The sequence below is a fragment of the Helianthus annuus genome, chromosome 2, assembly GCF_002127325.2.
Source record: "Helianthus annuus cultivar XRQ/B chromosome 2, HanXRQr2.0-SUNRISE, whole genome shotgun sequence".
NCBI lineage: Eukaryota > Viridiplantae > Streptophyta > Magnoliopsida > Asterales > Asteraceae > Helianthus > Helianthus annuus.
The window spans coordinates 1739936-1767027 of record NC_035434.2 but is presented as its reverse complement, the minus strand read 5'-3'; the positions used below and the strand labels follow the sequence as shown (position 1 = coordinate 1767027).

General features: G+C 37.9%; 1 protein-coding gene across 3 annotated transcripts in view; it reads right to left on the bottom strand.

The window, feature by feature from the left end:
• LOC110908546 (probable LRR receptor-like serine/threonine-protein kinase At1g07650) overlaps positions 1–7447 on the bottom strand; it is a 58865-nt gene extending 51418 nt beyond the window's left edge. For all 3 annotated transcript variants that reach the window (XM_035983581.1, XM_035983591.1, XM_035983586.1), the window contains exons 1-2: positions 7288–7447; positions 7056–7212 (exon numbers count right to left, since the gene is read on the bottom strand). In XM_035983581.1, the coding sequence (XP_035839474.1) occupies positions 7056–7212; positions 7288–7366 (236 nt within the window). In that variant the 5' untranslated portion in view covers positions 7367–7447. The remainder of the gene's footprint in view (positions 1–7055; positions 7213–7287) is intronic.
• Positions 7448–27092: the final 19645 nt, after the last annotated feature.

Genomic DNA, 27092 nt, shown 5'->3' with positions numbered 1-27092 from the left:
TACACGTACAATGGAGACTATGTTGTCAAAAGCGTTAGTCGCACTTAAGGCGCAAAGGTCTCTCCTGGAGCCTAGGCGCAAAGGTCTCTCCTGGAGCCTAGGCGCAAGGCACAAAGAAAAGAGAGAGTTTTTTTAAGTAAGGCGCCGTAGTAAAAAATAAAAGAAATTACATATCATAGGCATAAAATTAATAGTTTTACACTATTATACAAATATAATGTAAAAAAACATAATATCCTTTTAGAATATGTATAACAATAATTAATGTTTATAAAAGCATTTAAGTATTCGTAACAAACTAAAACAATAAAGTGGAAAACAATTTAAAGATCTTTAGTTGGGCTACCCATTCATTCTACAAATTAGGTTAGTTATTTAAAAGAAAGACCGGAACATTACAATCTACACATAATCTACAAAAGGCAGCCCATCAATTTTATTGAATTAGGGTTTCCTATAAAAAGCAGCAGCCGACGCCAGTCCACCTGGTCGGCCACAATGCTCTAGGGTTTAACCAGGGTTTCTCCCCATTTGTTGAGTCTTCAACAAATTGCTAAACTAGGTTCCTAACTATCTACCCTCTCTAGTTAACTCTCCATGTCGTCCATCCTTGTTTTAGGTTGTTTTTTTTTTGGTTTAGGGTCGCTTTTTTGCGCCTGCGCCCAGCTCTATGCGAGCATCATCTGAGTGTGTCTTTTGATAAAAGACGCAGATTTGCGCCTAGCTCTCCACCAGACAGTTTAGTTGTGTTTCGCTGCGAGAGAGCGCCTAGGCACACACCTAGCTCGCTTTTGACAACATACAATGGAGAAATAATCTAACTAACCAAACTAAGTTTCCTAGTTTACTAGAGGACTGTTCCTGTGGACTATTCTAGAGGATAGATATAAAATACTAATAATATAAAGGGTAAATTACTTTTTGAGTCCTTGTGTTTTATGGGTTTTAACCACTTGAGTCCAAAAGCAAAAAGTTTAACGACCTGAGTCTCCATAAGTATTTTCTTTAACCATTTGAGTCCAAATTTCTAACACTGTTAGAATTTTTTGGTTAACTATTGTTAAATGACCAACATACCCTTTATAATTAAAAAATAAAAAAAAAATCTCTATCTCTCTTTTTAACCTAATTAAATCCCCATTTCAATCACCATTTCAATCCCCGTTTCACATTTCCTTCATCTTCAATCCCCATTTCAATCTCTCTCTCTTTAACCTAATTAAATCCCATTTTCATCACCCACAACACCCACAACTTCAATCTTTGTTGCAGATCGAAAGTTAACCTACTCCGGCAACCGCCACAGCCCCACCACCGAAATTTTTTGGAGAGCAATAAACAGTATACTAGCAATGGTCCTTGAAAAGTTGTAAAGAAGATGCCCATTGTTGTGATGATCAAGCATTCTACAACTCATGATAATGACCGACAGCAGTGAGCCTGTCAGCGGCGACGGAGATCGAAAATTCAAATATGTAATTGTTAAACCGCCGTTCACGGCGACGGAGATCGACGCCGCCTTGCGACTGATTCAACTCAGAGATTCAACTCAGCTATTAGTTACTCCCCTAGTTTACGTGAATACGAAGCATTCGATCTCCGCCTTGCAACGGATCAAGCATTCTACAACTCCGTCGATCTTCGTCGTCGTCGATCTCTTTTCTCCTATTCATATTCACGTCGCCGGTTGTCTTTCCTTCGGAACTGAGAGAGACGAGAGGTTGAGGGGGGGGGTGGGTGGTATATGAAGGTGGGTGGTATATGAAGGTGAGGGTTTGGGTGCCGGCTTGCTAGTTAACCGGCGCCGGCGGGAGAGAAAGGGAGTGATGGCAACAGGTGTGTGTATGGAGGAGATAAGATTGCAAAGAGAAGGATTTGAGAAATAGGGTTTCTAACCTTGAAGGAGAAGAAGAGCAGAGGAAAAAGAGAGGTCTGTGTTTTATGTGTTTTATAGGGGTAATTTTTTCATTTAACAGAACTTAACAATAAAATTCTCACTGGGTTAGAACTTTGGACTCAAATGGTTAAAGAAAATGCTTATGGGGACTTAGGTCGTTAAACTTTTTGCTTTTGGACTCAACTAGTTAAAACCCATAAAACACAGAGACTCAAAAAGTAATTTACCCGAATATAAATAATGACCTATCTCTTATCTCTTATAATAAATAAAACTATTGTTGGGACACGTGGCACATTCTCAATCAATTATTGTGATGGGTTTCCCGCTCATTAGTTTGGATCCATTTTTTATTTTTCACATTACCTTTGTCAACATACAACTGATGCCTTTTTGTTCGCTACTTTCTCTCTCAATTTTGTTTCATCATTCAAGAACCGTAAACCCAATCTCCCAACGTTGTTGATTGATGAAAAAACATTGAAGACGTTTCAAGGTTTGATTTGATGAATTCGTAAACACTAATCCTATTATCAATTGAAGATAACTTCAATGTAACCTGCAATCGAACTTATTTACTTATATAAAAACAACCTTTTTTCTTCATATATTCCTTGTTGGAAATTTGTGAAAATAAAAATTTTCACAAATATAGGAAAATGAGTTTTTCCTATTTTGGACTAGAAATATATATAAGAAACTGAGGTTTCTTTATATGTTTATTTGTTGGTTTGTGTTCTTTTTGGAAGAGCTTCACAGTGAACTAAACCACGTCCAAAACAGAGCTAAGATGAATGAGATATCGATGCTGAAAGTTTGGTGTTTCAAACATAGAATGCTGAAAAAAGTGGGAAAGTGGCATCTTTTTCCACATAGGAGGAAAGATGAAACTTAGAGGGGTATTTAAGTGGGAACTCTCCATCCTTATTGTTTCATGGAAGCACACACTAAGTTTACTCGCGAAGGGAGCACCCTAACTCGCACACGTGCGTGGGCGATGGGCGCAATGTGGCGCTTTGATGGCGCACTTTGGTAAGAAGAAGAATCTACAAACAAGTAACTTTGGTAAAGTTCGTTTGGCTAATAATCTTAGTCTTGATATTACAGGAGTTGAAGACATAGACTTAAAAACACCATTGGGAAACATATGGACCTTGAAGAATGTTCGGGTCATTCCTGGTTTGATGGGGATGCTGATGTCCATTGGACAACTTGATGATCAGGCACACGCGCACGCACGTGGCGTGGGCGACGGGGGCAATGTGTCGCTTTGATGGCGCACTTTGCACTCCGCACGCTCGCATCACCGCGAGCCGCTTGAGAGCCGCCTTTGTATTTTAACTGCGTGCGCATGGTGAAGGACATGGGCTGCAAGGACAAGGTGGCAGGTAGACCTTGGAGGGTGTCGTGGCAGCGGCTTATGCATACACGTGGCATGGTGGAGCGCACTCTCGCATGGAGCATGGGCACTAAAGTGACGTGCATGGCGCAGCAAACTGAGCCAAAACAGCGCGACTGTGTGGCGTGATCGTATAGGTCACTGGTGGTTGGCGCACGTGCGCATGTAAGTGAGCAAAACCAGCGTGCGCAAGGAGCCCTGCTTGCGCATGAAAGTGAGCCAAAATGGCGCACGCGCACATGAGTGTGAATACCTGCGCGCATATGAGCTAGAAGGGCGCACGCGCGCACCAGTCTGTCTTGCGTGCGCGCACGCGCAGAAGCTTCTAGCAATTAATGACAGTGTAGTTACTTTTCAGTATTCGAAACTGACGAGTCAACGATTTTGACTGAGAATTAAATGACGAATTAAAATGCATTGAAGACGTTTAATGCAATTTAATTCTCCCATTTAATTCATTTTTCAGTTTCATCTCGAGATCAGCAGTATAAAAAGGTTGCTACCCCTGCTGCAGAAACACACCGAAAACTACCAGCTAATCATCTCTCTCTACTGAATTCTTTCTTCTTCTTCAAGCTTCAAGGTATACCTTGGGTTGGAGTCAAGACCGGCAGTGCAACTGAATTCTTTCTTCTTCTTCTTTTTCTTCAAGCTTCAAGGTATACCTTGGGTCGAAATTTGTTTTAAGGGACCCGTGTCTAATATGATCCTCAGCCAAGAACAGCCTTTTTGCTTATAATTATGTTCTTAATTTTCGATTTTTCAGTTGTAAATAATTGTAGTTTAATTTTTAGTATCATTCTGTTTCTTGTAGTTTAGTTTTCAGTATCATTCTGTTTCTTGTTCAGTAATTCAAGTTAATAAAGGATTTTATTTATTTTGTACGAACGGATTCCTACATTCCTTTCTTGATTCTCACTTCAATCTTCATAATCTAAACAACAGAACTCCTAAATTGAGAAATTAGCATCAGTTCATGTCAATTTCTTCCAATGTACGGATCATCTGCTCATTTTTGTCGATTTTAGGTAACTTTACTTTCTAGAAGTCGGTTATCATATCTCGTGTTATTTGTCCTATCTTGTATATGTTTTGTTACTTGATTGCTGTTGTTTGTGAGATTTTGTTATGTTTGATTTATGATTTAAGGCGAATTGTTGTAGATCTTCATATTATTTGAAGGATGAGATCTCTATGTGGCAGCCTTTTTGGTTGACTGATATTTGGAATAACTAAGCATAGCAAGTAGAAGTTGAGTTTTTGTTTTGTATCCTTTTGTAGGATTATATTGGCTAAATGGAGATTAACGCTCAAACGGGTATAATCCCAAACGTGATATAACCTGCTCATATAATATTTTGGGGTATATAACTATGTAATGAGGTAAGTTTATATAATAAGGTAACTATATAAAAGTGAAAAATAGGCTTTGTAGCCATGGTTTGTATTTGCACACCTTTTCTACTATGTTAATATTATTTTTAAAGGGGAAGGTGTATTTGAGAAGAAATTTAATGTGAGAAGAAAAAGAAGAAAAAAATACTATTTCATTTATAACTCATATCATTAATTTTCTCTCTTTAATTAATTAGTCAACTAATCATTAATTATCATACATATAATCTACAAAACCTACACATGTCAAAATTTTCCTACATATACCCTACACATTATAGAATGTTATCCTACATAGTCGAAATTTATCCTACAAACCTCGAAATATATCCTACACAACGCGTAATTTATCCTACACAAATAATAATTTATTCTACACTTTAAATTAAGTTGTTTTTTTTTTAATTTGGAAAAGTATATATTTTGAAAAGGAGTTACAAATTTAATTTAGTTAGTTATTAAAGGGGAAGAATACAAATTAATGATTTATGTAAGTTTACCAATATACCCTTATATTAAAATTAAATGCAAATATTAAATTAAGTAAAATGAAGCATTCTTATTGGTTTAAACTTTTTTTTTTCTTACAAAAAAATTGTTCCATTTGAACCTTTCACTATTTTTAAAAGTATCTATTTTATTTAAGTAAACGTTCTATAGGAGGGGACTGTGTTAAGAAGAACTCAAGAGAAAGATATATTAAGACACTATTATTCATTTCATGATATATGTTGGATTGTTGGGACATTATTTTTTGGGTTTTTTCAGGCTGATTATCTGAGGAGAATGTTTATCAAGCTGCTCGGCATGGGGAATAGATCTGCGGATCGTATGCCCAATTCCTGATGAGCGGGTGGTCTACAATACATGTAAGTGCTCTGTTCATTAGTACATAGATTAGGTTTTGAGGGGTCTACGTTTTGGTGTGTCTGGGTTAGGTGTTAGGTGCATATAAATCGTTGGGGGAGAGGGTGTGAGTTTTGCGTGTATTTTAGGTTTTAACAATTGGGAATTTTCTTATGGTGCCGCGGGTCTTTGCAAGTAATGTGTGGCGGTATATAGCATATTTTATTTATTTATTTTTTTGTGTTATATCTTTCGTATGGGGTGTGTTTCGTTTAACGGGGGCAGAATTTCAGTTTGCCATATTCAGGTTGCTTTTGTGTTTTATGGATGTTTTTTAACTATGTTATGACACTAGCAGGGGATATATTTTGGTTTGTGTGAGTATTTGACGTGAACCTGGGGTAGGTTTAAATTTATGTTTTGTGCTTGGTGTCAGTTCACTCGATTGGGTGGGTTCGGATCGTCAATAGAGGGTGTATAAGATGGGGCTTGTGGGGTGATACTCTTTCTGTACCTTATGCGGGATGACAAATGCAAGGATGTCAAACACTCGTTCTATAAAAGGATGTCAAACACTTGATAAAGGATAAGGATGATCACATTCAAATTGGATATCAGAAAGGGAGTTAGGTGGAGAACTTAAGAGTATAAAGTATGCAGGTTTTTAAAGGATGTCAAACATAGAAGGTGTCACTTTAAACCCCAAGCAGTTCATATATATATATATGTATTTGATCAATACCTACTAGCAATGAGAAAGGATAAGGTGTACCTAGCCCACAAGCACATTAGTTCAGCTCCTATATTCACCACCACAATGGTGCAGGCAGTACATTACCTCATCAGATGGTTTCAAATACTTGGCTCACATAGTGTCTCATATTCTCTTTGATTTAATTCATATACTTGGTTATGCTACTAAGACCATGTGTAGTGGAAGGGGAAGATAATGCCCCCACCCTAGGGCATTTTACGTCATGTGGCGGTCCAGTCAGCAAAGGGGCATTATTGGACGTTTTCTAAAATGGGTGTAGTGGGGATGGGGCATTAAATAAAATAAAGAAAAAACACAGAAAAAATCTTATTGGATAAGGAGAAGGGGGATGAAAGATGATTGGACAAGGGAGAAGGGGGAAGGCGTTTTATATAAAACGCCAAATTCATTTTTTTCAAAAAAAAAAAAAAAGCCAAAAAACGCCCTATGTAATGGGAGCGGGCGTTTTTGGGCGTTATTTTTTATTTATTTTTTTTTAAACGTCCCCGAAATGGGGTAATATTTTTCAAATGAAGTATAGAATCTAAATATTAGGTGCTGCTGCTTTTGTTTTTAATTTGTTTTGTTTTGTATATAAGTTATTTAACTTTTATTTATTATCAAAGCAAATTGTGTATAACACTAAGATCTTAGATAAGTAGATAACCTAGTAGAAGACTAATAATGACATCATACAGTGGTTAAAATCTTAAGAATGTTAGCTACTTAACAAATTAAAGCAATAAGATCGAAATACTACGCACATTGCAGTAACACGGCAGGTGGAATTTTTATTGAAGGAGCAGTCACATCGAACAGAGAACTGCCACTCCCCCTGGCCACTGCACGGATCCTCCTCAAAATCCCATCGCCTCTTCTCCGTTAGCCCTAACTTTCCCCAAATTTGTGCGAGTACCTTCACTGCAACAATCAATCAAATTGATGTCAATATATAGATCCGGAAAACAAGCTAATCAGTGAGTGAGAATAGAAGACCTTCTTGCTTATCGAGTTTTGCTGATTGTGTGAATGTGAAATTTGAGTACAGAATCAAGAAAAATGCGAGCTTCTTCATGATGCTATGCTGTTTGTTGGATGGTCGACCTCCGATGGTTCATCTTATAGCCGCGAAGCATGTATGTGGTTATTAAACCATATTGAAATATATAGCATGTCATGTGGTTATTAAACATCACATATGGGTACGATTGACCTTTTTCTTTTCTATATTTTTTTTTCTTTTTTATTTGTTAGTTATAGTTTATCAAAACTAGAGTTGATTTATCATGTCGCTGGGTATCCTTTTATCAAAACTATAATTCATTTCTTGGGATTGGTTATTTTATGTCATTTGAGTCTTGATTTTTTTTTTTTTTTTTTTTTTTTTTTTTTTGTAGTTGCTTATGGATCAAAACGTAATGTTTATAAAAGTAAGCACGGAAACGTTTTATCATCTTTCATAACACGGTGTGGAGGGGCATGAAGAACGTCACACTTTTTTTTCCAGCTTAAGTGTGACTAAAGGTCGAGTCATCGTAACTACCATACAGTCACATTCACGTTTAGTGGCTATAGCAACTTAAAAGTGTGGCTAAAGAGTACCACTGTTTCATGCTAGAATCAAGCATTATGTGCAATAAGTGTGGCTTAAGGGTTGCAACAGTCACATGAATTTATTGTAAGCGTGGTGATTTCTATTATATAGTCACATAAAATTTTGTTTTAGCCACATCAAATTAAAAAAAAAATGTGGCAAAAAAAGTTATTGTAATCAAGTATTCCATCCATTAAGTGTGACTAAATGGTAGCAACAAGCCAACAACCACATGAACTCACTGTAAGTGTGGCTGTTTTATTATTTAGTCACATAAACGTGGCTAAAAACTATTTCTAGACACACAAAACAACTTTGTAATTTTAAATGTGGTTATTGTTTAACCTTTGGTCACACATTCGTTTTTTTTCACGTGACGTTTGCTATCATTCCGTCCCACAAAAAAAAAGTGACCATAGTGTGGCTAATGTTTATGTAAAGCCACATGAAGTTTTGTGTTTTTAAATGTGGCTAATGGCTAATCTTTGGTCACATATATTTTACTTTTCTCATGACATTTGTTATCATCCCGTCACATAAAAAAAAAACAAAGTAATGATAATGTGGCTAATGATTATGTAAAGTCACATGAAACTTTATAATTTTAAGTGTGGCTATTATCTAACCTTGGTCACACATATTCATTTTGCCCATTACGTATGCTATTAGTCCGTCACATAGAAAAGACAATAATGGTGGTTTGGCTAAAAGATATGTAAAGCCACATGAATTTATTTTTTATTTTTAAGTGCGGCTATTGTATAAAATTTAGTCACACATAACTTTTTTTTCCCATGACGTTTGGGATCATTTAGTCACACAAACAAGAAACAAAGTGATTATGGTGTGGCTAATGGTTATATAGAACCACACAAAATTTTATAATATTAAGTATGGCTATCATCTCACCTTCAGTCACTCGTAACTTTTTTTCCCATGACGTTTACTATCGTTTCGTCACACAAACAAAAAACAAAGTGACTATAGCATGGCTAATAGTTATGTAAAGCCACATGATTTTGTAATTTAAGTATAACTATTATTTAACCTTTAGTCACACATATTTATAAGGCAAATTGGAAATAAATAATCCCAACTCACTGTTATTGGCCAATAATAATCCCAACTAATTTAATCACTAATAATAATCCGAACTATTCACTTTTGTTTGTAAAATACTCCCACGTTAAAAAAAAAACGCTCACTAGGTTAAAATATTGCTGATGTGGCTTAACATGTGTGGACTGACGTGGCTGGTTAACATCTTACCTGTGTATAAAATGATTATCAGCCTCATTTGCGCACACAATCGCACTCTCCTTCAAAACCCTAATTCTACAAATTGGGCAAATTCAATCGATTGTGTGTGCAAATGAGGCTGATAATCATTTTATACACAGGTAAGATGTTAACAAGCCACGTCAGTCCACACATGTTAAGCCACATCAGCAATATTTTAACCTAGTTAGCGTTTTTTTTAACGTGGGAGTATTTTACAAACAAAAGTGAATAGTTCGGATTATTATTGGTAATTAAATGAGTTGGGATTATTATTGGCCAATAACAGTGAGTTGGGATGATTTATTTCCAATTTGCCTATTTATAATGGTTCTATGTAGCCATTTTAAGGTAAGTATTTATTTTATTTTTATTTTTTTTGTAAAATAAAAACTGAAGTAAACATGAGATAATCTAGAAACCATATGATATTAACAATAATATCCTAACATCCATACATAAGTTTTCAATTTAAATACTAACTAAAGACAAACTTCTAATCAAAACCTATCTATAAAAGTTTCAAAGGGAAACAAATGTACACAATAACTAAGAGCTATTTCTAGGTTGTTTTCTTCGAGCCCATATACTCAGTGCTTGAATACGAGAAGCAGTCTATATACTCACTGCTTAGCACTACTGCCTTTGCTTCTTCACACTTCTTTTTCTCTTCTTCCTTATGTGCAGCAGCCATTTCCCTTTGCCTCTTCAGCTCACTAGTTATTAAATATGATCCATTTGAGCAAACAAATATAAGTTCAGCTCAGTAGTAACTAAACATGATCCATTTCAGGTTGCTAATATAAGAACAAGTGTATGAACTTGGATAAATAACTTACTCTAGTCTAGTCCTTGCCTTAATCACATGGCCCTTGCCAAGTTGAAAGGTGAAAATTGTATTGTCCTCATGTGTAGTGTCAAAAAACTTCACCTGTTTCAGCCAGACTCCCTTCATAATGCATTGTCCAACAGTCCACACACCCCATGAAATCCCATGTTCACAATCAGCGTCTATTAATATTGTTATATATATATATATATATATATATATATATATATACATATATATATATATACATATATATATATATATATCTGTGTGTGTGTATGTGTGTGTATGATACAAATAAACACATGACATTGTTGTGTCTATCACCTAAACAATAAGAATTCAACTCTATTGTAGCGTAACATGTTTGACATATATATAACCCAAGAGCATGGTAGATGATGAGCAGCAACATACATATATTTAAGTAGTGTTGGATATTATCACCGATTCAAGACAATGAAACTAGAATCAGAGCCACAATAGCAAACAATTTTAGTCTAAAAGTGTTAAATAACATTACCATCAACAAGAGGAAGGCTCTTTGAAGGAGCAACTACATAAGGTTTAGCACTCTTCACAGTCGTCTCCAGTCAAATTAATTGCTTCAGCCATTTCACCTAAATGTTCACTGGCCTGGAGATAAAACATCAACATAGCATCATCAAATCAGAACCAAATTCTTATTGATGCATTACCCAACTATCCCTGTCCCCTAATAACCCGGGAACAGGCGGCCGCGGCCAGTTTCAGTGGTATCGGTGGTTATCATTTTGGCAGCGGAAATTACATCAGGACCGTAATTAGGAAATATTTTATCAGAGTAAAATACCACACTTTTATAATATTAAACACGTGGGAAAAATCCCAAGTTTTAGTACACATTTTCTTAGGGATAAACCCTATTTTATTTAAATAAAAACATCTATTTATTTTAGATAACTTTATAGCCACTTTTCCAAGCCTTCAGTGCTGTCCAGCTGGCTTCTATTTGGATTTCACATTTTGTTACCTGAAACGCGTTTAAAAACATTTTGTCAGTGGGAAATACTGGTAGTGAATCCCAGTTTGATTAAGATAAGTAAAACCATTGTACAGTATTGAGGGCGGTCGCGCAATTACATTTGTTTCCATCTACTTTAATTACCACCCACGGTACTGTCAACCCGACTTGTGGTCATGTTACTACTCACAATGTAGTAACAAATTTTGTATGCAAAACCCCAACATCCCGACGATAATTGTAGAATACAAATACTCGATCACTGTTTAATATAATGTTAATCATGTGAGGTTTTGTAAAAACAGTTTGCAAAAAGGTTCACAAAAAGGAGATTACTCACATTGCTGTCTTAGGGGTTTCCTTTAGGATTTCCTGGTGATTATCTATTAATTACACGATGCACACGCGTTAGTATAATAACCCAATATTTACATTAGTAATACCCTCCCCGAGACGGTATTCCAACGACTACGTCGGGTAGAACCTCGACAGCCGTTACGGAACCCTGGATCAATTGGGCAACGTATCTAATACGTAACCGGGGTTATGATACTTACAATAAGGCAGAACTTCGTTATTTAGGGGGGTATTATACCCGAAAATTATGTTTACTCTTCAGAAATTCGAGAGAGAGAAAGAAAATGAGCGGTTTGAGACTGATGCCGATGGCCTCAATTTATAGTGCATGTTCGCCTTCCGTTGCGCCCCGCGTAAGCTTCGTCCAGGGCCTTCGCGGCCCGCGGGGCTCCCTGGGGTAGGCCCTAGGGTTGCTGAGTTGACTACTAGGCTCGACACGACTGGGACACGTGGCGGCCTCGGGGCTTGCCTGGTGTCTAGGTTGTCGCGGCCCGCGATTGAGGTAACCAAGGGCTTCGTGCCCCGCGACGGCCCTTCAAATTTAGTTTTGAATTAATTTAAATAAAAATAAAGGTATTAGGGGCTTATTTTCGTATAAGGGGTATAATGTAGGACGTATTTGTAACACCCCGAAAACGGGTTTGGTAATCAAACCACGTTAATACTACAAGACGGGTAAAATACAGTTGGTGGTAAAACTTACCCGGTAAATTTCAGGATTTAAATAAATAAATTTAATATTTATTAAAAGGATGAAAAATACTTTGAGAAAGCAAAGTATATAAAAGGCCCGAGATTTAACGGGACTTAAAATAAAACAAGTTGTGAACAAGTTAAAGTAACTAGGAAATAAATAACCTAGTACAAGTCTTGTAATGAAATGAAAGAACAAAATATCAATTTACAAACCAAACTAAAGTTGAGGGGCCTAACGGGTGTAAATTGAAACTAATATTATTAAAACAAAAATTAAAACTCAAAACCCACTTAGGCGCGTGGGTGGAGGTCGAACCAGGCAGGGGGAAGGCGACCAGGGTTCTTCAAAACCCAAGCTTCCACAAATCTCATCAATTGAGGTTCAAATCTGATAAAAAAACGAAATCCGAGCTAAGATTAATGATCCCCATTGCAAGGAGATCATAAGGTATGTAGAATTTGACAAAAACCCTCTACTTGAAAATCTCATGAATTTAGAGAACTTGAAATCTGATGATGCATGTGTGATTTGTAGATGAATTAGGAACATTAAAACGTCTAGGAGTAAACCCTAGACAAGTACATGTTGAAATTATGCTAAATTCTAGTGAAATCCATGGTCACCATTTTAGGTGATTAGTGGGTTATGTAGAACTTGATAAACACTAGGAAATTTGGGGTTGTTCTAGTGTAAAACTGACATATGTGAAGTTATTTCAGAAATTTAAAGGCAAATATTTGTGATAGATAGTTTGATTGATGAAAATTCGGGTTATGTGACAAGTTATGAGCTTGTTAATGAATTATTTAAAATTCTGCCTTTAAGGTGTTTGTATAAATGCCTCAAAGAAGACTTGAACTTGAAATTTAAAGTTAAAACGCATAATTGTGATGATTTAGCAAATTGTGCGATACATGATTGAGAAAGGATTCTAAACGGATTGCAAATTAAACACTTTAGGCGAGGAATCCGGATCGTCAAATGGACAAGCCTGTGGAAATACGCGTTTGAAAAGGGCGCTTAAAAAGGTACGTAACAACGGTTTCGGTACGTTATGCTTGATTACGTATTTTCGCTAGTAGACTTTAAATTAGCATTATAGATGAAATTGGTATTTAGTTGAAGTGACGAAGATCACTAAATAGATAAATGGGTCGAAAGGTGAAATTATCACCCTTTGACAATATCGACTAATGGTTTGTTGAGTTATATGATTATAGGAATGAATATCAAATGGATGTATACCTCGCTATTTCTTAGCGGCTATTAAGGCAAGGTATCGAAACAGGTCAAATTATTGATCCAAGTCAGGTATGTAAAATGGTTTAACTCATCACTTAGAACTTGAGACTCTTTAAGAGTTAAACAAAGTCAAAATTGGATATTCGGTTACCTTAAAGGCAAACCGAATGATTTAAGTTATAAATGTGGTATTTTAGAAAAATAATGGTTTCTAATCAGAATTATAGTTAAAAGATCGGATTTTGGGTTAAACAAGCATCTATGAGTCATTCGTCGTAAAAGAGGGACCAAAATCGACCAAAACGCCCCTGTAGGATAAATTGAACAAACAACCCTTAAGGGTTGTTTGGAAACGAATTTCATGATTAGACAGATACTTAGAATAAGTATAGAAGTTGAAAGATGTAATATGTTAGTCAAATAAAAATCCGAAGGGCAAAACTCGGAACATATAGATATACACATTGTAATCCAACACACAAAGAGTTGTAGTTGAAGATTACTTGATAAGAAATGTAGGAATAAGATGCTAGAAATGAATGAAAACGATTTCAAGCTTTAAAGTGCTTAAATACCCTTAACGGGTCAAAATAAGCATACGAGCAAAAACGGGTTTAAATTGTGTAATAAACCTATGATTAGAACCTAATATAGTAGGTAACATTAATTTGAAGAAGTGTATGAGATATAGGAATCAAATGAATACGTTTGTTTGATAAAATGCATAAACGGGTTAAAATTCGGTAAAAAGGTAACGAGTCGAAGGCTTAGAAGTCTCAAAATTTCTTATGTTGGATGTAGGATTTTAACTCCATAAGATGGAGGATTAAATTACGGACGCGTAGGAAAAAGAATCGGGTAAAACGGATCAATAACGAAGAAGTTATGCTTGTTTCCGTGAAATCGGGTGATGCTGGGAATGTACAGCAGCTGTTAAGCAACAGTCTGTGAAAAAGGGGGCCTAGCGTCACGCGACGCCCCTTGGCGTCACACGACGCCCCTAACTTCGGAAAATTTTTAATTTTTGTCATTTTAACCCCTGTACTTATTTGAACTTAATATTTGACTACCAAAACTAACTTTTAAGTTGGTTTTGATCATAGGTGATCGCCAAGAGTGCCCGGATGAAGATCAAGCTCGATGAGGAACCGAACACAATAAAATACAAGCTTCCGCGCGGCGTTTTGTCATATCTTTAAAACGACGAATCCAATTACATTAAGTTGTTCAAACTTTTAAAGGTGTAAAAGTTTTAGTAAACTCGTATTTTCTAAGGATACTTAATAGTAATTACGTGTTTATTTTCGTTATTTATACGAAAACCTTTAAAATAATAACAAGGGTGTTACAAGTTGGTATCAGAGCCTTGGTTTAAGAGATTCAAGTATGGCGGGAAAGCTATGCTTGGACTTAAACCTTACGCTCTTGATAAAGATTGGTGTTCGGTTCGAGGCTTGATCGCAAATCCGGTAAGTACATGTATATAGTAATGATTGAGTATGATTAAAGTGTTGAAGAACAACACATAGGGTTATCGTGTAATACACGATACATCAATCAAATCGATAAAGGATAGATATAGTCAATGAAATTACGTGTGTTGACACGTATAGTGGAAAAGCCTTGTATTATAATACGGGCGATTATTGATGACGACACTACTAACTTTTTTGAATGTTTCAATTGAAGGACACTCGCATCTGAAGATGACGAGAGTTGGACAAATTACGGATATGAGGATGAAACGGCCCGATGTATGACAAGCAAAGCATACTCATCAAGGATCTAAATCGCGTAGCGATCTTGAACAAGGTTAACGGAAAAAGGAGAGCCTGATAGAGCAAGCATTATCAGGTGCACGTTTTAAATTATTGCATAAATAAGTAATATGCAACAAATATATAGAAATTGAAAGTTGCATATGTAGATTGAAAACTTGGAAAAAACCTGAATAGAAAACCTATCCGGGATACTGTTTCCAAGAAAAAAACAAATAGAGGCATTACTTACATGGGGTGTAATGTGAAAATTATAAAAAAGGTCATGCATACCAGGTGTTGATCGCTTACTCTGGCCAAGTAGGTAGTGAACATGTGGTACGATGAACTTCTTATGATGGACACATTTATGTCTGATGTAGTAAGGGTGGGGTGAATGGGACTAACTTAAAAAGTACCCAAATGAATCAAAGGAGCAAAATATTTGATAATAATGTAAACGCACAGCCGGGTGACGGAAGCGTATTACATTAGGATGATGAGCCCGAGTGAAGGGGCAAAGATTAGTGTAAAATGATTAAGGTATGCAATTGGGAGGGGTGTGCTTACACTCGAACCCAGAGAATGCAAATATGACTCTTAACGGGCCAATTTTGTAAAACGTCAAATTTGAAAACAAAGTAGGAATATAAAAACGAAACGAAGTCATAATGCATACCGTAAGGGTTGCAATAATAACGACTTCGGTAAAACATCCGGTTGGTGGGTAAGGATTAAAACGCATGCGTAGACTGAGAAACAGGAACACGAAATAGAAAGTCAAAAGACTCGGAATATGAGTCATGACTAAAAGATGACAAGAATTTTCGCAAACATAAATTTTGATAAAAATTACGTTCGACTAGTTAAAAGTCGAACGGGTCGAACAAAGAATGAAATTTGACGTTCACCAGTGATGAAATTTCTCACGAACAAGTCAAACGAATTAAATAAATGATGACGCTTGCTAATGTAAGTGGGCGCGGACTGAATAAATAAAAGTGTGAGTTGTTAACAAACCTATGTAAAGGGTTGTCAAGAGGTATAAGAATGAACCGGGAAACGGTAGGCGTAGAACGAACTGACGTGTAATTAACGTCTGAAGTCATAAAGTCGGGGGATTAGTCCGAAAGTAAACAAATGAAGTCTTAGACTACGGTCAAGGTCAACTAAAGTTTAAAAAGCGAAAATAAATGATTTCCAATATAACAAGGGATGCCTTGAAGCTATACATGTATACATATATACATTTGAATATAGACACGAATAAAAGATGATCTATGGGATCATCATAACCTACGGGATTCAAAGAAATGTCAAGGTCTACGGGACCGAGAAGACCCTTGGGTCATAAATGAAAGAAACGAACTGTTGAGATCCCACCTTAAAAGGGTGAAAAATTTAAATGAAATAGTCCATGAGGCTAAGTGAAAGAACCTACGGGTCGACAGTATAAAGCGAGGGAACGGGTTACAATTTTTCGTGTAAACGAGAACGAAAAGGATAAATTATAGGTGTCAATTTCCTCGATGAGAGTAATTGACATAGTTAAAGCGAAGGACGTTAAACTAAAATTTAGTTTTAGTAAGAAATAACGTTTTAACAAATATGAATACTGTAAGGCGAATTCGGAAATAACAAATATCAAAGAGCATTGGTCTTAACACCGATAGGTGCGAGACGATACATTCGAGAAGAAGAAGTATGATAAAGAAACATTGAATTAAACTTAAACGTGACGTGTCACGCTCACGGACGAGAAAAGAAATATAGAAAATGATCACATTGTAACGTAAGTTACGGGGTATGAAGTGACGGGGACTAATTAGTCTAGCTAGTAAAACTATTCAAAGTTAAGAAAGCGTCATAACAAATACAAGCGCTTGTTAATATAACACAAGCGCGGGATAGACCTGTTAAAAGACTAACGAGACTGAGTGGTCAAGTTACAACTCAGTCAATAAAGATTAAGGGTTATAAGCAGTAAGTAACGGCCCGCGAGGCCTTACACATGAAAGACGTACGCGTTAGTATACATGAAAACTTTTAACTAAAAGATAACGAGTTTTCAAATGGTTACCTTATAAGGTAAACCATAGCAAATAATAAGGGTAGAAAGTAACTGGACCAATAAGTCTAGTTAGTGAGACCGGTTAAGGCCATTTAAATAAATTTGGTTTGCTTGTAAGCAGTGGATTCGGTATAACTGAGCCGAATAAATAAATTTGAAAACAAAGGAAATTGTTGCTAAAGGTGAAAGATTTCACCAAAGGCCTTTAAACGGGTCAAAGTAATGGATTCATAAAGAATTCGATAGTATATGAAAGCGATGGATATCGCTAAGATAACTAAACTAGTAGAAATAACGAGATTACATTATTTCAAGTTGCACTAGGTCTTATGAGATACGTAGACAATTAGAAACCAAAAATATGTTACCATACCTTTCTGGTAATACTAACAATTGGTTAAAAGTATAAGTAACGTTTAAAAGATTTCTCGGATCGAATACATTTGAGTTTAAACTCAAGGAATTATGTAAGAAAAGGTTTCGAGGACGAAACCTCTTTAAGGGGGGTAGACTTGTAAGACCCCGAAAACGGGTTTGGTAATCAAACCACGTTAATACTACAAGACGGGTAAAATACAGGTAGTGGTAAAACTTACCCGGTAAATTTCAGGATTTAAATAAATAAATTTAATATTTATTAAAAGTATGAGAAATACTTTGAGAAAGCAAAGTATATAAAAGGCCCGAGATTTAACGGGACTTAAAATAAAATGAGTTGTGAACAAGTTAAAGTAACTAGGAAATAAATAACCTAGTACAAGTCTTGTAATGAAATGAAAGAACAAAATATCAGTTTACAAACCAAACTAAAGTTGAGGGGCCTAAAGGGTGTAAATTGAAACTAATATTATTAAAACAAAAATTAAAACTCAAAACCCACTTAGGGGCGTGGGTGAAGGTCGAACCAGGCAGGGGGAAGGCGACCAGGGTTCTTCAAAACCCAAGCTTCCACTAATCTCATCAATTGAGGGTTCAAATCTGATCAAAAACGAAATCCGAGCTAAGATTAATGATCCCCATTGCAAGGAGATCATAAGGTATGTAGAATTTGACAAAAACCCTCTACTTGAAATTCTCATGAATTTAGAGAACTTGAAATCTGATGATGCATGTGTGATTTGTAGATGAATTAGGAACATTAAAACGTCTAGGAGTAAACTCTAGACAAGTACATGTTGAAATTATGCTAAATTCTAGTGAAATCCATGGTCACCATTGTAGGTGATTAGTGGGTTATGTAGAACTTGATAAACACTAGGAAATTTGGGGTTGTTCTAGTGTAAAATTGACATATGTGAAGTTATTTCAGAAATTTAAAGGCAAATATTTGTGATAGATAGTTTGATTGATGAAAATTCGGGTTATGTGACAAGTTATGAGCTTGTTAATGAATTATTTAAAATTCTGTCTTTAAGGTGTTTGTATAAATGCCTCAAAGAAGACTTGAACTTGAAATTTAAAGTTAAAACGCATAATTGTGATGATTTAGCAAATTATGCGATACATGATTGAGAAAGGGTTCTAAACGAATTGCAAAATGAATTCTTTAGGCGAGGAATCGGGATCGTCAAATGGACAAGCCGGGGGCGCTTAAAAAGGTACGTAACTACGGTTTCGTTACGTTATTCTTGATTACGTATTTTCGCTAGTAGACTTTAAATTAGCATTATAGATGAAATTGGTATTTAGTTGAAGTGACGGAGATAACTAAATAGATAAATGGGTCGAAAGGTTAAATTATCACCCTTTGACAATATCGACTAATGGTTTGTTGAGTTATATGATTATAGGAATGAATATCAAATGGATGTATACCTCGCTATTTCTTAGCAGCTATTAAGGCAAGGTATCCAAACGGGTAAAATTATTGATCCAAGTCAGGTATGTAAAATGGTTTAACTCATCACTTAGAACTTGAGACTCTTTAAGAATTAAACAAAGTCAAAATTGGATATTCGGTTACCTTAAAGGCAAACCGAATGCTTTAAGTTATAAATGTGGTATTTTAGAAAAATAATGGTTTCTAATCAGAATTATAGTTAAAAGATCGGATTTTGGTTTACAAACCAAACTAAATGTGGTAAACTCTTATGATCAGTGAAAATGGTAAACTTACTACCGTGAAGGTAATGTCTCCAGATCTTAAGAGCAAAAATTATAGCTCCTAGTTCCAAATCATGGGTTGAATAATTCTCTTCATGATTCTTAAGTTGTCTAGAGGCGTAGGCTATAACCTTTTGACGTTGCATTAACACACATCCATAACCTAACTTAGAAGTGTCACAATAGACTACAATGTCTTTAGTTCCTTCTGGTAACGCTAGTATGGGTGCATGGGTTAATCTTTGCTTAAGAATTCTAAAGGCTTCTTCTTGTTTTGATCCCCATTCAAAGTTAACAGATTTACAAGTTAGCTTAGTTAAGGGAATGGCTATTCTAGAAAAATCTCGAATAAATCTTCTATAATAACCGGCCAATCCTAAGAAATTTCTAACCTCGGTTGGTGATTCAGGGGTTTTCCATTTGGTAATTGCCTCAATCTTTGCGGGATCCACATGAATTCCTTCATGATTGACTAAATGCCCAAGGAATTGCACTTCTTCTAACCAAAACTCACATTTTGAAAACTTAGCGTAAAGCTTTTCTTTTCTTAATAAACTTAGAAGTGCGTGCAAATGCTTTGCATGTTCCTCTTTACTCTTAGAGTAAATGAGAATATCATCTATAAAGACAATTATGAATTTATCCAAATATGGCTTACATATTCAGTTCATCATGTCCATAAATGTGGCTGGGGCATTGGTTAAACCAAATGGCATGACAGTAAATTCATAATGGCCATACCTTGTTCTAAAAGCGGTCTTAGGAATGTCCTCTTCCTGTACCTTTAATTAATGATATCCTGATCGTAGATCGATTTTAGAGAAAAATCGAGCTCCTTGCAACTGGTCAAACAAATCATCGATTCTCGGTAAATGGTACCGATTTTTAATCGTGACTTTATTCAATTCACGATAATCAATGCAAATTCACATTGACCCGTCTTTCTTTTTGACAAACAATATCGGTGCTCCCCATGGTGATGAACTTGGATGTATGAATCCTTTCTCTAACAGTTCGTCTAATTGTTTATTTAATTCCTGCATTTCGGCTGGTGCCAAGAGGTAGGGTGCTTTGGCAATTGGTGTTGTTCCTGGTAGCAAATGGATTCGAAATTCAACTTCCTTGTCCGGCGGTAATCCTGGTAACTCTTCTGGAAACACGTCTGAAAATTGAGATACTACAGGGATATCTTTTAACTCTTTTCCTTTAGTGTTAATGATTCTAGAAATCAAATACACTAACGATCTTTTTCTTACACAACTTGCTATTTTCATCATAGAGATAAATTTCGTGGATCTAGATGGCTTATCTCCTTTAATTGTGATCTTTTCACCTTTTGGTGAATTTATTTGAATTGACTTTTGATCACATAAAATACTGGCTTTATTGGCTATTAACCAATCCATTCCTAATATAACATCAAATCCTGCCAGATTCATTGGGTAAAGATTTGCAATAAACTTTTGATTTAAAAATTCTATTCTTGCTCCCTACAAGATTTCAGAAATCTTAATGGTTTCCCCATTTTCTGTCTCTACTAGACATTCTTGTTGGAGTTTAGTTAATGGTTGATTGAGAAGTTTGCAAAATGAAGTATTAATAAAACTTTGGTTTGCACCAGAGTCAAATAATACTTTAGCAAAAACATCATTAACTAAAAATGTACCAGCGATCACGTCCGAGATCATCTTTGCTTCTTCTGCAATCAGAACAAATGCTCTAGCATTTTTTGTAGTCTTGTTGTTTATGGCCGGAGCTAGTTTCGGACAGTTCGGCTTGATGTGACCCTTTTCTCAACAGTTGAAGCACATTCCATTATTAGGTTTCTTCCTACATTCTTCTTACTTGTGTCCTGTCACACCCCCAAAAATCCACACGCGGAGTACCACCGCTTGGGAGCGTGACTGACCAGGATCAAGCCACCAATCATATTGAACATGTAATTAATATCAAGTAAAATAAATGTAAACCAAACATCCAATACGATAGGTGTTCAAAACATAATCATAGTTTCAAAGTATAGCGGAAGCATAGTAAGTAACCCAACATAGTTAATAGTTTTAAATGTCATAACAGTTCAACGTAGTAATCACGATCCTTGTCCACAACGACCGCGCCTCCAGTGCAAGCTCCATAAGTACCTAAGGTCCTGCAAGGCATGCAGCAACGAGTCAACAACTAGTTGAGCGAGTTCACAGTTAACAGTTCAGTAATAGTATAGTGTGAGTAGTAGTATGTTCGTTTGTTTATGTCATGCATCGTATTAGTTTCCATCGCGGCCTCCCAGGCAGGTATGCGAAGATATTAGGGGATGTTCATCCCGAGTATTCTAGACTAGGTTTATCTGTATCGCGGCCTACCAGGCAGGTGTGCGAAGATTAGTAAATTCAGTTCGCGGCCTTCCAAAGGCAGGTGTGCGAAGTCAGTCATAATATCGCGGCCAACCCTTGGCAGGTGTGCGAAGATCAGTTCAATAAGTGTTACTAGTCTAGTCGTAGTTCTATCAGTGAAGTATATACAATTGTTCATCAAATCCCATTCCCACCCGGGAACCCCATGCCTTGGCTGTGTGAACTCACCTTGGTTTGCTTGGTATGTTATTGCTTCTAGGGTTTGTTAATCGTCTAAGTCTGTTACACACGACCTAGGATATATTGCACATGATTCGATGTGAGTGCTTGCATCAAATTAGGGTTTACACATCTTTGATATCCAAGCGATTGTGTTGTGTGTGTTTATTGTGTACGTGATGATATCACATAGAATGTTCACGCATGTAGAATCATATCGTTGCATTCAGTATCAAATAATTATGCACATAGAATCATACATCATGTAATCAGTTCATCGTATTCACATATTTCATGCGTCACATCTTTACTTTCACCTTTCAGTCTAACATGGAGGTTAACGTATGTGTCAATGTTAACATACTTCGTATATTCAACGGCGTTGATAGACTTAACAAGTTTAACCGAGTCAGCGGCCTCATATCAAACACACATCAGATTCAATACTCAGACAAGTGTGGGGGGGGGTTCCCCTGTTTAAAAGTCGGATAGCACATGAGGGTTTCAAAACTTGGGCAACATAATTTTGACACATGAATTTCGGACTAGGGGGTATAGGGATCAAAACTCGGACAAGGTAGGGGAATTAAAATCGGACAGGAGTGTGGGAGTTAAAACTCGGACAACAACCTCCCCCACAAACTCGGACCAACCTCCATCATATCTAAACTTCGGACCCCCAACCCTTATTCACAAAACTCGGACATGCATTCATTAAGAAACTCGGACCCTACTTGTTTGTTACAAAAATTCGGACCAAACTCATATTCACTATAACCTCAGTCAGCACTTGAGTATAAGAAACTCGGACCTATCAATTTAAAGATCGGACATGGTGGCTCACATAAAACTCGGACCATGTGGCAAGGGTTAAAGGTCGGACCTTGCACACTTGTAAAACTCGGACATTAGCACACCCCTATAAAACTCGGACACACAATGTGTTAAAGGTCATCCAATGATAAAACTCAGACTACTTGATGTTATTAAAGCTCGGACCTCATCGTGTTATAACAAAACTCAGACAATTTTATTAGGGTTACGAAACTCTGACAATAAGCAACACGTGAATTTCAATCATTGCACAGAGTCCAAAGAATCAAATCAGTTACGTTTCTTGTTTTCATACGACCAGAACCCTAAACTCATCACTTTTGCATAGCAGGAATCACTTTAACAATTAACAACTTCAAACTACCAAGCATATTTTGCCATCAAACAACGATTTCACGACTAATCATTATCATAACACAATAATCAAGATTCAATCCAGTAAATACAGGACCATCATATCAAGAACTAGGGTTTGCAAGAATTACAAGAATCAAGAATTGATATCAATAAAATAATCAACAAACAATCATTAACAATTACCTTGTGTTGATCCTAGAGAAAGAGAGGAATCAAACTTGTGATGTCTTGCCAATGATTTGGTGATGATTGCCAGAGAATTGTGATCTACGTGCTTGGATTTTTGTGTGTGTGGTTTAGTGAAGGATTAGGGTTAAGTATAATTAACTTTTCACTAATTGCTCAATACACCCTGAATAATTATATTTTACACAAGCATACCATCTTACAAGCATTTCACAGTTTCACCACCAGGTTCACATAATTGACAAGTCTATCACAATTAATCAAACAACCATGCACAATCACACAATACGATTTATTTCATCAAAACGTATACCATTCCATAGTAATCAATTGTGCAAATAATTAACTACACGAACAATGAACGTGCAATAAATGCGAAATAGAAATCTTGGAAATTCGAATTGTCACATTATCCCCAACTTAAAAGAAATTTCGTCCCGAAATTTGGTACGCACTCACTGAGGAAGCTAGGTAAGCTGTAGTGTTCACTGGTTTTCCCGGGGTGTCACATCATCCCCCCATTGATTTGGAATTTCGTCCCGAAATTCAGCAGTAGTAGCTTCAGCCTCAGTAGTGGTTGCATTGGTTCCGAATAACTGGGGGTACTTTTCTTTCATTTGGTCTTCGCGTTCCCAGGTGTACTCTGGGCCACGTCGGGAGTTCCAACGAACTCGAACAAGAGGGATTCTCTTGTGTTTGAGGACCTTAACATCCCGGTCCGTGATTTCAACTGGTTCCTCGACGAACTGCAACCGCTCATCAATAGTGAGTTCCTTAAAAGGAACTATGAGGGTCTCATCTGATAGGCACTTCTTCAGATTCGACACGCGAAATACATTGTGAACTGCACCGAGTTCAGCTGGTAGGTTTAGTCTGTAGGCTACTGGGCCTATTCTTTCAGTGATTTCGAACGGTCCAACATACCGTGGATTGAGTTTACCTCGTTTACCAAATCGAACCACACCCTTCCAGGGTGAGACTTTAAGTAAAACCCGGTCCCCGACCTGAAATTCCAATGGCTTCTTACGCTTATCCGCGTTGGCTTTCTGACGGTCGCGTGCTGCCGCCATGCGTTGCCGTATTTGTGTAATCTTTTCTGTGGCGTCCACTACAATCTCTGGACCCGTGATCTGACTATCCCCCACCTCTGCCCAACAGAGAGTTGACCGACATTTACGCCCGTACAATGCCTCGAATGGAGCGGCTTGTATGCTGGTATGATAACTGTTATTGTATGAGAACTCCACCAAAGGGAGATGCTTTTCCCAGCCGTTGCCGAAATCAATAACACATGCCCGAAGCATGTCTTCAAGAGTTTGGATCGTTCGCTCAGACTGCCCATCCGTCTGAGGATGATATGCTGTGCTCATGTCTAAACGTGAGCCAAAAGATTTGTGCATCGCTTGCCATAGCTCTGACGTGAATCGTGCGTCCCGATCCGAAATGATGGAGGTGGGCACCCCGTGCCTCGAAACAACTTCTTTAAGGTACACGTCTGCGAGGGTGGAGAACTTATCCGTTTCCTTAATAGCCAGGAAGTGTGCAGACTTGGTGAGTCGATCCACGATCACCCATATGGTATCATTCCCACGCTGGGATCTGGGTAGGCCTGTAACAAAATCCATGGAAATTTCTTCCCATTTCCACTGTGGTATCCTGGGTTGCTGAAGTAGGCCTGCGGGTTTCTGATATTCAACCTTGACTCTGCACAGGTCAAGCACTTGCCAACATAGGTGGCGATGTGGGCCTTCATGCTAGGCCACCAATAAGTAGTTCTGATGTCGTGGTACATTTTGTCCGACCCTGGATGTACCGAGTAGCGAGACTTGTGTGCTTCGTCCATCACAAGCTCTCGTAAACCGCCATAAAGTGGGACCCAAATACGCCCCGTTACATAGTAGGCGCCGTCTTCCTTTTGTTCCATTCGTTGCCTTGAACCGCGTAAGGCTTCAACCATGACGTTTTCGGGTTTCAATGCTTCTATCTGAGCAGCTCGTATCTGTGCAGGAAGACTGGACTGAATAGTAAGCTGAAGCGCTCGCACGCGCTTAGGTAGGGTGTCCTTTCGACTGAGGGCGTCGGCCACAACATTGGCCTTGCCTGGATGATACTTGATGGCGCATTCGTAGTCGTTCAGTAGTTCAACCCATCTCCATTGACGCATGTTCAAATCCTTTTGCTTAAGAATATGCTCGAGACTCCTGTGATCGGTGTAAATCGTGCACCTGGTACCGTACAGGTAGTGCCGCCATATCTTAAGCGCGAAAACAACAGCTCCCAGCTCTAAATCGTGCGTCGTGTAGTTCCGTTCATGAATTTTGAGTTGCGAAGCGTAAGCAATAACCTTATCCTGTTGCATCAATACGCAACCAAGACCCTGTATCGATGCGTCACAATAAACCATGAAGTCATCTGTGCCCTCCGGCAATGAGAGGATAGGTGCACTGCAAAGCCTATCCTTTAGGTACTGAAAAGCGGTCTCTTGTGAATCTCCCCAATGGTAGGTGACACCTTTCTGCGTCAGCATAGTAAGCGGCTGCGCGATCTTCGAAAAGTCTTTAATGAATCGTCTGTAGTAACCCGCCAAACCCAAGAATTGGCGTATTTCCGTTGGTGTACGCGGTGCAGGCCAGTTTCTGATCGAATCTACCTTGGATGGATTGACATGAATCCCATCCCTGTTCACCACATGGCCTAAGAAGTGGACTTCACGAAGCCAGAAGTCGCATTTTGAAAACTTAGCGTACAGTTGTTCCTTTCGTAGCAGTTACAAGATAAGACGTAAGTGCTGCTCGTGTTCCTCCTGACTCTTGGAGTAGATCAGAATGTCGTCGATGAAGACAATGACGAACTTGTCAAGATAGGATTTGCACACCCTGTTCATAAGATCTGTGAAGGCTGCAGGTGCGTTCGTAAGCCCGAATGGCATGACAAGAAACTCGTAATGGCTGTAGCGAGTTCTGAATGCAGTTTTAGAGACGTCCTCATCCCGGACTCTCAGCTGATGGTAACCTGACCTCAAGTCTATCTTGGAGTAATAACACGACCCTTGCAACTGGTCGAATAAGTCGTCAATACGAGGAAGAGGATAGCGGTTCTTCACTGTGACCTTGTTCAATTCACGGTAATCGATGCACATCCTGAGGGTGCCATCCTTCTTTTTCACAAATAATACTGGAGCTCCCCAAGGCGATGAGCTTGGACGAATGAAGCCCTTATCCAAGAGCTCTTGTAGTTGCTTTGAAAGTTCTTCCAGTTCAGTTGGAGCTAAACGATACGGTGCGCGGGCTATTGGTGCTGCTCCTGGAGCTAGCTCGATTTGGAATTCGACCTGACGATGAGGCGGTAGACCAGGTAAATCTTTAGGAAAACCTGAGGAAATTCGCGTACAACTGGATGGTCTTCCAACTTCTTTTCTTTCGTTAATGCGTCAGCAGCGAGAGCCAAAATTGCGGTGTGGCCCTTCCGCAAACATTTCTGAGCCTTCAAGAAAGAGGTGATGCCAACCACAGCACCACTCTTGTCGCCTTGAACTTCGAGAGGTTCTTGACCAGAACGAGGAATGCGAACAACCTTTTCTTTGCATAGGATTTCTGCTTGCTGTTGCTGCTGGCGATTTAGATTTGCAGGCCGTGGGCTCCTGGATCCTTAGCTTCATGGCCCATCTTGAGACACCTCTGGCAACGTCCCTCGTTGCACTAACCACCGTGGTGTCTGTTGCATTAGTTACGCATTGGGTGAATTCCCTGATATCCACCCTGCCCCTGACCACCAGAGGTTGGCTGACTCGGCTCTGGTGATCACTATTCTTGCGCTGCTGCTGTGCTTGAGACCGAATGGTAGCTGAACCCTTGCTGGAATACCCATCCCATTCCCGCTTGTTGTCACTAGGAGTAGCGGGAGTAGCAGAAGTGATAGCGGTA